At 40.0% G+C, this 13,371-nt stretch overlaps 1 protein-coding gene across 2 annotated transcripts in view; it reads right to left on the bottom strand.

Moving 5' to 3' along the window:
• Window positions 1–13,371, bottom strand: part of si:dkey-9k7.3 (circularly permutated Ras protein 1) — a 53,579-nt gene that overhangs the window by 5,016 nt on the left and 35,192 nt on the right. For both annotated transcript variants that reach the window (XM_052029412.1, XM_052029413.1), the window contains 5 exons: window positions 12,513–12,637; window positions 11,132–11,216; window positions 6,574–6,680; window positions 5,246–5,358; window positions 547–658 (listed from right to left, as the gene is read on the bottom strand). In XM_052029412.1, the coding sequence (XP_051885372.1) occupies window positions 547–658; window positions 5,246–5,358; window positions 6,574–6,680; window positions 11,132–11,216; window positions 12,513–12,637 (542 nt within the window). The remainder of the gene's footprint in view (window positions 1–546; window positions 659–5,245; window positions 5,359–6,573; window positions 6,681–11,131; window positions 11,217–12,512; window positions 12,638–13,371) is intronic.

Below are 13,371 nucleotides of genomic sequence, written 5' to 3'. Positions count from 1 at the left end.
AATTTAACATTCCTTGTTTCTCTCATTAGAGACGCTGCCTAATCTGGTATTTCCAGCAATTTTTATTTTTGCATTTCCTTTATCTTTGGCATTTTGACTTTGTTGCACAATGCTTTGAGATGGCATTTAGGAAGAACAAAACTGGTGGGAAAGTTACATTGTAACAGTACATAGGGGCTGTCTACATGGTGCATAAATCTACTGGAATGAAAGGGTCATAAAGTACCCAATAAAGATGGAGATAACAAGAACTATAAAACAAAAAAGAGACGTACAAAGTTTTGTCTTAGCTAGTTGACTCCCTTCAAAATGAATATGAACAAATTTGATTAAGGGATCCAAACAACTCTTGCAAGGGCTTTAAAAGTATATTTTTATATATAAGAGCTCCTTCAACCTTTTCATGACCCATATTGCATTGTGGCCAATAAAGTACTTCTGACATTTATTAACTATTTTACTCATGGAAACAATATGCAAATTTTAGATGTGGGACTGCATGTGCGAATGTGTAGGAAATCTTAAAATGAATGCCGGGTGGAGTACCTGTTGTTTGTGATATGTTTCTCCTGACTGATGACACGACAAGCCTTTCTTCTATCTCGAGTGGTAAAGTTTACTTGCAGCTGGAAGGGCAGCTTCTCATTATCCTGGAGAGCTGAGAGAATTGAAATATTTTCATGTTGTTTTAATCAATAAAGACAAGTAATTATAGATTATATAGAACATAGTATGGAGCACTTCTAATTGTGTATGACTACTTTCCATGCTCCCCAACCTTTTCCATCTGTACCCATTACAGACAATTCCTAGAACTGCCCCAACGCTACTTTCTTTCTCTTTGTCAATCTCCTTCCATCCTTTTAGCTTGGTTAATTTCTTTGGGGGATGGTTGGCCTCTGACAGCACATCAAAGCAGCCAATTTTAACTCATACTGCCTAATTTGAGTAGTTGGAAGACTCTTTGTTTCAATGACCGTCGTAGCCAGTTGACACCTTTCTAGAAAGGTCACCAGGAGGAAAAACACTTTCTAGAAAGGTCACCAGGAGCAAAAATGTTGACTAAATTTTAATGACGTTGTCAATCATACTGAAACTGAAAATATGCTCTGCAGATACAGGCTGTTGTTGAGAGATATGTCAGGGGTTGTTCACAAACTGGGAAATGTAGACAAGTATACGGTTGAATCTTTGAGTGTATGGGGTAAAAAAGTAGATTTTAGCTATTGAACGGAAAGTTGTGGCCTTATTCGTTCCATAGCAGGTGTTGCACTTGCCACTGGGAGAATTGGTTTCAGACAGGGATGTGCACAAAGGGGAGGAACAGGAGGTAAGGTCCCCAAACGTCAAGAATTGTCTAAGATAAACTAGCAATTTATGGATGCCCATGTTTAGTTACAAAATTAAGGGACAGCCTTTTAAAACTGAAGTGTTAGGAACATCATGCAGAGCATGGTCAGCCTCTGGAATTCTGTACCCCGGAAGTTTCTGGAAGGCAGATCATTGGAGGCATGTAAAGAGGAAGTAGATAAATCTTTAAAAGATCTGGGAATTGCTGGCAATGGGAATTGGCATGGAAGAGATGAGATCAACTATCACCATATTGAATGGCAGAGCAGGCTTAAGGGGCTGGGTGGCTTACTCCTGCTCTTATTTCCTTATCTATTTGTTTACAATATTGACAAGCTTGTGCTAAAGCCACCAAATTTGAATTCCTGCCATACCCGACTTGCAGAAAGGGGATAAACAATCTTGCGCCAAACCTTTAAGATCAAAAACGTCGAGCAGAAATTTCCTTAATGCCTCTCATGGAACACTTCAGCCTAGAAATTCCAGTCATTTAAAGGGTGTACGAGATACTTGATGTAGTGGGGCATTAATGTTTGTTTCAGTTGTGGGTCTCCCACTGGAAATTTCAGTAGGTTGGCAAGTGAGATTAATGGTTGGGAGGGATAGGGAAAGCGATGCTCTTGCAAGCTGGAGTGAGAAGGATGATGTGAGCTGATCAGAGGGTTGTGAGAGAGTTCAGAAGGTGGAGAGGGTTGTCGTGTGAAAGGGTCAGAGGGCCTAGGCCTTGGCCACTAAGGAGGAGTGGATGAGTGGGATGGTGGTCCATGTTGTATCCCAAAGAATCAACTTTACTGTACAAATCAGCACTGCAGTATCAAAACCTAGTTGTCCTGGGCATGTCCAACAGTAATTGTCCCAGGACAGCGCGATTTAAAATACTATAAACACAATGTTCCACGAGGAACCATGTTATCCCATGCCAGGAAGTTGTGTTAGACTCACAAGGACGAATCACTCTTTGAAGTAGCTGGTTGAATTTCTGGAGTGAAATAAAATGATGCAGAAATTACCTTTATCACTTTTGACTCTGAGCAAAGTCAACTTTGAAGTGCTGAGAAAAAGGGTTACATAATCAAATTTCTTGGCTTTTGACTTTTGTATGAGATGCATTTGTTTATCACCTAGCAGCAGATGTTGATAACACCCAAGATATTTTAAGGTGCCATTGTTTTGTCCATGTGCTAAACATCAGTATTTCTTTTTCAGATTTCAAATTGCCCCAGATTTTATAGTTTTTCTCTTTCTAATTGATTCAGTGCCAAGTGCAGTTTTTCCTGTCCACTTGTCCTCGCTCCAAAAATAGGAAAAGCCCTCCCTGGAAATGTTTCCCCTTCAACTTGCACCTCTTTTCTTTCTTTCCCCTCCCACAGACCCCAGAAATCCATTGGTCCTTAATCTACTTAGCATTTTTTTTTACAGAGATGCAGAAGAAACATTAAAATAATAGAAACATCAGAGGGTGGAGGAAAATTATAGATCCCCAGCGTCAGAAGACAATTAGTAGTCCAAAAGTTAACTGTTGCAAGTACCGGAAGCTGAAAGCTGTAAAGCCAACAACCTGAAATGTTAACTCCATTTCTCTCCCCATTGTTGCTACCTGGTCTAAGTCTCCCCAGCATTTTCTGCTTTATTTAAGCTGTACAGATAGCTCATTGCAAAAAAAATCCTCTTAAGACTTGAAAGGAGATAACCGAAAAAATATTGTATAATCACATGATATTATAGCATATTAGGAAGTTAATTCCTATATGTGACTTCAAGTTAAAAAAAATTAGGAAGTAGTATAATATGGGCAAACACTGAAGGCAAATTTAGGGCCAATATCATGAAGACTGTTTTGACTCAAAGTAGAGTTAACTTTTTAATTAAATTTCTGGGTAGATCATGCATTCAGAATGCTTGAAGTTATCATAAACTTGTTGAATTACTTAATACTATTTGTTGAATATGATGGGTTAAATGGCCATATTTAACCATATTTAAAAAAATAAATAACATACCTCATTACTGCACACTTTCTATGGCTGTTCCTGAACCTATTGAAACATCCACTCATTGCCCTGCCCACCCCATGCTGAAGTATTTCTCCAGGTTCCTGCCTCAAATGTTTTTATTCTCAGCACATCACTAGTTTTCTATACAAGAACCCCAAATATTTTGATCTTTCTTTTCCCTATTTAAGGCCATGAAGATAAACTGCATGACTGCAACTACAGCCTTCATAGCAAGGGTCAGGGATTGAACCTAGGACTTTCTAGTCACTAGTGTTCAGCACCAAATCAGACAATAGACCATTATTGTAGCTTGTGAGAGTTCACCTATATCCACCTTCATAGAAGAAGCCATTGAACCACAGCTTCAAACAAACTATACCTATAAAATAATCAATGGTTTTTATTAACTTAACTGAAGGATTTCAGCACAGTGGCACAGCTAGTAGAACTGCTACCTCACAACATCACCAGTCTAGGTTCAATCCTGTCCTGCAGGGCTGTCTAGGGGAGTTTGCAAGTTCTCTGTGCATTCCTCCCATGTCCCAAAGATGTGTGGGCTGGCAGATTAATGGGCCATTACAAATTGCTCCTCAGGTGTATATGAGTGGTTGAATCTGGGGGGAGTTGAAGGGAATGTGGGGAGAACAAAATAGCATTAATTTAGGATTAACCCAATGTGATGTTTGATGCTGGGCCATGATGTTTGACTCTTCAGTTGTGTGATTTCCTCTTCAGCTGCTCATATCGAACAGCAAAATATCTTGACCAGAAATGAATCAGATATGGAGTAAAGCTCTTTCTAAACTGTACTAACTACATGGCTTAACCCTACCTCAGAAGGTCAATCTACATCTATGTATTTTTTCTCCATTTCTTGTACCGATCAGGGGATGTCCTTTCATGAATTATGATGATGAATTAGCACCAAATCTCAGGCAGTTCTTTGCAATGGGCCAATGCTAATAAGACTGAGATGGAGAGCAATTAATCTGTTTTCCTAGACTCCTTCAAATGAACAATATTGCGTCCAGTTGTCTGGGTTAGAAATATCTCAGTTCATTCTCAGTCAAAGACCAGTGGTGAGCCCACTGCAACATCGAGTCAATGGTGTCCTTTTCCTTTTACAATTCGTGAAGTCACTGAGGGAGAAATTTGCCTTCGGTAGCAAACATTTGGCTGAGTCGGCTACCAATTGTACTCAAATGCTTGTCGCGCTTGACTTCAATTAAACTGAATGCATGGAATGCAGGTATAACTGGTATAGCGCACTCAAAAAGAATTTAGTGTCAGTGGCCAAAGAAGAATTCCTGTTGTTCATTGCCAACTTCAACTTCATATCTTTTGTTTTGTCTGCTGTCCTCTCCCTCCCCAACCTTCTCCATTTTGTATTTTTTTGCTTTTGCTGTATATGCAGCAATTCTGGGACATTTTACCACTGCATATTGCACATTCGTTTGTCTTTTCTGTTTGCCTGTGTGGCCCTTTTGTCAGCTGTCATTTGTTATGCAGTTTGTATTGAATTACCCATAAAGGGATTTGAGACATCCAGAGGCAGTGTGATATTTCCCCTCAACAGATTTACGCCTTCCTGCACCTAGCATGCCTGTTGGTTTTCTCTCCTCTCCTCTGCCTTTTTGTCAATCATTCAATCTACCTTGGTTACTATCTTATGAAGGCATCACAAATGCTGACTGATCTTTGCACTTTTAGTATTTGCAGCTTTGACTCGCTCTGAATTACAATATTTTGCCTGATAAGGGTGAAACAGGCCAGAGTATATGAACTTATGGAACCTGGCAGCCCTCTTCCTCCAGAATAATGTAACTCCCAATTTTAACAGTGATAGTCACCAACTGTGGGCTGTTTAGTTTGGTACAATTGGCAGTTTTTCTGACACTTACTTTGAATGTGAGATTCTTTTATTCCAAATTCAAATGTCAGCTCAGTATCTTTGGTCACATTTCCAACATGCTTCACTAGCTTATTTCCTTTTTGCTCTTCATATCGAAAATACCTAAAAACAAAATAAAAACAAGTTTTCTCCTTGTGCCATAAACAACAACAGCTTGTATATAAGATTTTTGAGGTTATAAAACATATCAAGGCACTTCATTGGGACATAATCAGACAACTGGCAACAAACTAAAGACAGAGATAGCAAGAGACAGATTAAGATACAGATAGCCTAATTTTGGAGAAAGTTTAATTTATGGACTGTGAAATAAGTACAACATCCAGGAGACAACAAAATAGTTATTTGTTGCTGACATTAATTCAGTTTGACTGGAAACAGCATTATTGGTGCTCAAAGACAAACTTTAATAATTGTATGGCTTGGCACTGTTCAGATCCAGCAATGCACCAATCATCAGGGCTTATGTCACTTAGTATTAGTTAGGCTTAGTCTATAACATGAGAACTTTGCTTGTCAGGCTCCGTGTCTCTTATGAGGAATATGTAAAGTCTAATCTGTAGGGCCACCTTTCATAGCCCAGATTTCAAAGAAGCAAATGCAAGAAAATGTATGCAAATAAATAACGTAAAGAATGTTCAGAAATATTTCCTGGTTTCCCAAACTGCTAATGATATAAACAAGAAAATAATTGTGAATGACAAAAATATAACCCTGTGTCAAAAAATGATACCCTTCAGTGAAAAAGTAAAATCAATGAAATTGAGCTATTTACACAGATTGGCACGAGGTTGTCTTCAATGTTGACAGAAAATTATTATGCAAGAATATCAGTGCCTTGGATATTTATTGGAAGTTGCTATTTTGCTGCCAAAATTGAAAGATTGCCAGAGTAGTGATGGAAATCTACTCCCCTTTGTGCTTTACAAAGTCCAAGGTTTTTCTCTCATCATAAGTGATAATGTTTAACTCTGATGTACCTACACCTGGAATTCTCCGCCTGATCTCTCTCCACTGGCTGCTTGTTACATTTCTTAACATACTTAGAAGATTCTTCAATATTGAGCTGCAACTTTACACTCTATTCCTCTTAATTTCTACTTAGTGTCTTTTCTGCACCTTCTTCTGTGAAGCACCCTGGAACATTTTACTGAATTAAAGGCATTGCATAGGTGCAAGTTGATGCTGTTGTTGTTGCTGCTGTTATATGCACAGAGAAAACAGTTGACTTCCAGTGAATTATTAGGTCATTGTCCAAACTAATGCAAACAGCAGATACCTTCAGAGACACATTTTAGCTCAGTAGATTTCACTTACATCTGCTCAGTGACTACAAAGGTCACAGTAACATCAGTTGCAATTACATCATCTTCCAAAGTCGCCTGAATCTCATTTGGCAAATTAATTGGATTAACAATGTTGACCTGAAATGAGAAATAATTAAATGAGCATGCTTGGCAGGAAGAAAAGAAAGTCAAAACGAAGAGTAAAAGGCACAGATCAGCTGTGCTTCATTGGACTTTCAGATTAGCATTGTAGCAAACAAAATGTGTGTCCTCAATACTAGCTGCAATCTTGCTGTTATGGCATAATAGAGCTCATTTAGGGATTGGATAGCTCTTACTCATTGACAGCTAAAAGTTAAGGAAAATAGATATGATGTGGGTATCTGGGCAAACCTTGAATGAAGAAAGGTACAACTGGAATGATCACTTTGAAGGCCCTGGATAACCCTTATGCATGCAGTAGCACCAATTGAAACTCTTGTATATCCAGTAAGTCTGATGGGCCACTCACTCATTGTTTGCAACAGGATACTTGAGGAATGTGACGCTGCCATCCTAAAAACATTCAGTCTTGGAGAAAGGAATCTAGTTCTGGTGGATACACAGGTATTGAAAAAAAGGTTGACAAAACTAGCAAGTTTGAGGTTATCTTTTACCATCTTTTGAAATGCAATTGTAATTGTTTGCCAACATGTTGTTCAGTGCTGGGAATTCCAGTGGTTAATTTAACAAGGATAACTTCACCTGAATAGTGAGGCCATTGAATAAATGGATGGCCAGGCAGATGGGTGTGTGCATATTGCATCTAGTTCACACTTGTTCTGTTAATAGAATTCCATTAGCTACAAGGTTTTTTTCCCCCTTAAGATGACCAGACACTCACTTCACTCCCCAATGCCAGACAAAGATCCTGTGCTTTAAAAATCTGGACTTGCAATGGAAACAGCCAAACCATTGACAGTCAGTAATTTCTAATTAGAAATTAGTTAGTCTAATTAGTCAGTCAGAAACTTTATACTCTAATAAGGGATATAACATGAAATACATCCAGCAGAGAAAAGAACATCAGTCAAATAGGGTTAGTGATTATCTCCTGGTTACTCGATATCTTTCTGGAAAGTAGCCACAGCTAATTTGTTTCTCCTGCCCCAGCAAACCTAGTCATAAAACATTCCAAATGCTGTCTCAACTAAGATCAATTAACTCATTACATGCCAGGAATTGAAGTGGGCCTTTCTTGTTGTTAGATTTCAATTCCATGTCACATTAAGCATTCCACCACTGAAACACTGAAGGAGATTAAAATTGGCACAGGATCAATAAGATCAGAGTTAAATCTGTGGCTCAAAGATTGGTGTGGGACAAGTGGGTTTGAATTCATGAGTCATTGGCACCAGTATTGAGGAAGGAGGGAGCTGTTCAGATTGGATGGGCTCCACCTGAACCATGCTGGGACCAGGGTCCTGGTAAATCACATAACTAGGGCTGTGGATAGGGCTTTAAACTAAATGGGGGTGGGGTGGGTCAACAGATTGTTAAAGTATGGATAAAGTAAAAGGGAAGGAGAGTGCAGGAGAGGTTACTGAAGTCTCTAGAATAAAGAATGAGACAAAGTTTAGAAAGGGATAAGAATTTAACTTCAGGCAACATGGAGACAAACTTGAGAAGAAAGGTGATGAATACAGAACCGAAGGTTATATTTGAATGCACACAGTGTACACAATAAGGTAGATGAGCTCATAGCGCAATTAGAAATTGGCAGATATGAAGTTGTGGGAATCACAGACTCGTGGTTGAAGGAAGATCACAGCTGGGAGCTAAATATCCAAGGATACACATCCTATCGAAAAGACAGGCAGATGGGCAGAGGGGGGGTTGGGTGGCTCTGTTGGTAAAAAATGAAACAAATCCTTAGCAAGAAGTGACATAGGATCAGAAGATGTAGAATCCTTGTGGGCAGAGTTAAGAAACTGCAAGGGTAAAAAGATCCTAGCAAGGACATGGGGTACAAATTACAACAGGAGATAGAAAAGGCATGTAAAAAGGGCAATGTTATGATGATTATGGGCGATTTCAATATGCAGGTAGATTGGGAAAATCAGGTTGGTACTGGATCCCAAGAGAGAGAATTTGTAGAATGCCTATGAGATGGCTTTTTAGAGCAGCTTGTGGTCTAGCCCACTAGGGAAAAGGCAATTCTGGATTTGGTGTTGTGTAATGAACCAGATTTGATTAGGGAGCTTAAGGTAAAGGAACCCTTATGAGGCAGTGATCATGATATGATAGATATTTGCAATTTGAGAGGGAGAAGTTTAAATCGGATGTATCGGTATTACAGTTGAGTAAAAGTCACTACAGAGGCAAGAGAGAGGACCTGGTGAAAGTTGATTAGAAGGGGACCCTAGCAGGGATGACGGTTGAGCAGCAATGGGAGGAGTTTCTGGGAGTAATTCAGAAGTTGCAGGATCAGTTCATCCCAAAGAAGCAGCAGCATCCTAAATGGAGGATGAGGCAACCATGGCTGACAAGGGAAGTCAAAGACAGCATAAAAGCAAAAGAGAGGGCATACAATATTGCAAAAATTAGTGGGAAGCTGGAGGATTGAGAAGCTTTTAAAAACCAACAGAAGGCAAATCAAAAAGCAATAAGGGGAGAAAAGATGAAATATAAATGTAAGCTAGCCAATAATATAAAAGAGGATACCAAAACATTTTTCAGATATATAAAGAGTAAAAGAGAGGCAGGAGTGGACATCGGACCACTGGAAAATGACACTGGAGAGACAGTAATGGGGAACAAAGAAATGGCGGATGAACTGAATAAGTATTTTGCGTCAGTCTTCACTGTGGAAGACACCAACAACATGCCAGAAATTCAAGAGAGTCAGTGGACAGAAGTGAGTGTAGTTGCTATTTCCGAGGACAAGGTGCTTGGGAAGCTGAAAGGTCTGAAGGTGGATAAGTCACCTGGATTGGATGGACTACCCCCAGGGTTCTGAAAGAGGTAGCTGAAGAGATTGTGGAGGCATTAGTAGTGATCTTTCAAGAATCACTACTTTCAGGAATGATTCAAGAGGACTGGAACATCGCAAATGTCACTCCAATCTTTAAGAAGGGAGGGAGGCAAAAGACAGGAAATTAAAGGCCAGTTAGCCTGACTTCAGTGGTTGGTAAGATGTTAGAGTCCATTATTAAGGATGAGGTTTCAAGGTACTTGGAAGCACATGACAAAATAGGTCAAAGTCAGCATGTTTTCCATAAGGGGAAATCTTGCCTAACAAATCTATTGGAATTTTTTTGAGGAAGTAACAGGCAGGATAGATAAAGGAATCACTGGATGTTGTTTACCTGGATTTTCAGATGGCCTTTGACCAAGTGCAGCAAATGAGGCTGCTAAACAAGATAGGAGCCCGTGGTATTACAGGTAAGGTACTAGAATGTTCCACAGTGTTTGGTGTTGGGTCCGCTACTTTTCATGTTATATGTTAGTTATCTGGAAGATGGAATTTATGGCTTTGTGGCCAAGTTTGTGGATGATACAAAGATAGGTGGAGGGGCAGGTAGTGTTGAGGAAGCAGGGAGTCTGCAGAAGGACTTGGACAGGTTGGGAAGTATATGGTCATGCACTTTGGTAGAAGGAATAAAGGTGTAGACTATTTTCTGAATGGGGAGTGAATTCAGAAATCAGAGGTGCAAGGGCACTTGGGAGTCCTAGTGCAGGATTCCCTAAAGATTAGCTTGCAGATCGACTTGGTAGTAAGGAAGACAAATGCAATGTTAGCATTCATTTCGAGAGGACTAGAATATAAAAGCAAGGATGTAATGCTGGGGCTTTATAAGGCATTGGTTAGACCACACTTGGAGTATTGTGAGCAGTTTTGCACCCCATATCTAAGGAAGGATGTGCTGGCATTGGAGAGGGTCCAGAGGAGGTTTACGAGAATGATTCTGGGTATGAAAGGGTTAACGTGTGAGGAGTGTTTGATGGCTCTAGGCCTGTACTCACTGGAGTTCAGAAGAATGGGGGGGGGGATCTCATTGGAACCTACTGAATATTGAAAGGCCTGGATACAATCGATGTGGAGAGGATTTTTCAGGTAGTGGGAGAATCTAGGACCAGAGGGCACAGCCTCAGAATAGAAGGACGTCCCTTCAGAACAGAGATGAGGAGGAATTTCTTTAGCCAGAGGGTGGGGAATCTGTGGAACACATTGCCACAGACGGCTGCGGAGACCAAGTCATTGGGTATATTTAAAGCAGAGGTCAACCAGTTCTCGATTAGTAAGGGGGTCAAAGGTTACGGGGAGAAGACAGGAGAATGGGGTTGAGAGAGAAAACTAAATCAGCCACGATCGAATGGCGGAGGAGACTCGAATGATCTAATTCTGCTCCTATGTCTTATGGTCTTAAAATGAGACTGACACCTCTGAACTTGTAAAAAAAAATCGATCATATGTTGACATTGTTCATTGATCTTAAGATACATCTATCCGGGTGCTGTGGTTTCTTTTTATTTCATGGTATTAATTGCACTTTTAAGTGAAGTAACTAACAGTGTTATTGCTTCCTCTCCTTCCTCTGCATTCTTACCCTTCCTCCTGTCCGATCTGCCAGCTTTCCGAGCTCTGCCAGTCTACAGTCTGTGCCCTCTATTGTCAGAACCGATACAATTACCCTGGAGCAAGGACAGAAAACATGAAACTGTGGAGCAGACCATTTTTATTTTGTGACTCTTTTGCTACAACTTTATGACCAGGAACTCTGCTGTAGTATAGATCGAAGCTGTTAGTAAATAGGCTTTATAATAAACATGCAAGTGTATACCTGGAATACAGTTTTTTTTAGTTTAAGGTCCAAATGGAAAACTGATGAAAGGCAAATATCAGTTGGATATCAACATTAGTTTTAAGAAGTCTACATGTTTTAGGAAGGAGGAATGTCTAAAATGGATAAGAACTCCACACATTTGATTATCATTGTACTAATTCAGCAGGACATTGTTGAATTCCAGTATTGATTTCAATGCAGTGAAGGTGAAGTGAGCGGAAATGATTCAGAGCATGTTGGAGGGGTCATTTGTAACCTTGAAAGAAGAGAAGGGAAAGATTCACAGAAAACCAAGGAAGATGGAAAAGTCAGAATCATGGAGTCAGGCAGCAGAGAAACATGCCCTTGGGCCCACCGAGCCTGCCCTGACCACCAAACACCCATTTATACACATTTGATACAAATCCCAATTTTTTTTTTCTTTCTACATTCCCATCAATTTCCTCCAGATTCTGTAATTCACCTACACACTAGAGGCGATTTACTGTGGCTAATTAACCTACCTACATGTTTTTGGAATGTTTGCAGGCAGGAACTAGACAAGGAAGTCCAAAGGTAAAGAGAAGAAGTTTATCAGAGGTCAAGTTATAAATTAGTAAGAGAAAACAGATCTGGAAAATGTCAAGTTAGACAGACTTTTGCAGGTCAATCTGATTCAAATTGGCAATCTGCAGGAACTCATGAACAAACTGATATAAATTACAGCCTTTTTAAACAGTCCTAAAGAGCATTCCCTTCATGTCATTGGTACCCCTGAGTGATCAAAACCATATAATGATGCTTTCATTTACCCACATAACCACAGACCTTTCACAGAAGTTATTCACTGCACATAAAATCCTTCAAGATGTTTCTTCAATCTGCTAAGATGCTTTTTTTAAAAAAACAGAAAATGCTGGAAATGATCAGTGTGGAAAGAGAAACAGAGTCTCTGACAAAAGGTCTCGGATCTGAAACATTAACTTTGATTCGATTTCTACAGATGCTGCCTGACTTACTAGTGTTTACAGCATTTTCTGTTTTTATTTCAACTTTCGAACATCTGCAGTTTTTTTTTTGATTTTCATTAAGGTGAAATATAAATGGAAGTCTTTTTAAACTTTAAGTGCAAAAACAACTGTGGAGCATAAAAAAAATTGCTTACCCATTTAAAGTTGCTTGCTCGCCTAAATCAGTGTAAAATTGTTTGGAACACTCATACATATCTTCCTCCACACTCTCCAAGTATCCCAGGCCTATATTTGCCTTCCCATCTGTACAGATGATTACCTGAAGTTGCAGAATTCACTCGAGTTAGAGAATGGTTCTTGCAGATCCAGCCTTCTACTGGAGATGCAATAAAGATTCTACAGGCTTTGTACTTGGGTCATGCTAGACAGAAGGATCCAGTTACAATTCTGGCTTGGTACTGGGTAAGCAGATCTCAGACAGGACAGCAGTCAGGACACTGCCATTGGTCCTAGTGCTTCTCCTGTACTTCACTGGTCTCCACCAACCCTTGAGCAATGGGCACTCTCTAGTATCATGCTCATGGAACACAGGACTAAGTGACCCGAGGTGAGGAAACGTCTTGACATATTTTTGTACCATCCTGCACATCTGCCATTCCCATGTGATCAATTAGCACAAGCTAGGGGTTTATATAACCTCACTGATAACGATCTGTTTGCATGGAGTGGCCAGGTACTGTGGAGCAGAAAACTGTTATCTCCTCCTGGGATTGTGCATGGCAGATAAAATTTAAAGCAGACAACAACAAAGTGATATATTTTGATAGCAAGGGCAAGAAAAGGCAGCGCTGCACCTTGCAGTTGTGTGTGTGCGTTATTCTGCCCAAAAGCTGCCACTCAAGCCGCGGAGGTATAATAGGAAGTCAGGCCTTTGAGGCTCAGAGCTGCTTGGAGTTCAGCTGCAGTCTGTTCCACTTAAAGCCAGAAGCCTTATGTCAGGCCTGCATCAACCATTGGGGTAGCATTGTGTCAGAGCACTAGGATAGGCAGGTA

Source organism: Pristis pectinata, chromosome 14 (assembly GCF_009764475.1).
Source record: "Pristis pectinata isolate sPriPec2 chromosome 14, sPriPec2.1.pri, whole genome shotgun sequence".
Classification (NCBI taxonomy): domain Eukaryota; kingdom Metazoa; phylum Chordata; class Chondrichthyes; order Rhinopristiformes; family Pristidae; genus Pristis; species Pristis pectinata.
This window is presented reverse-complemented; position numbering and strand designations above follow the sequence as displayed.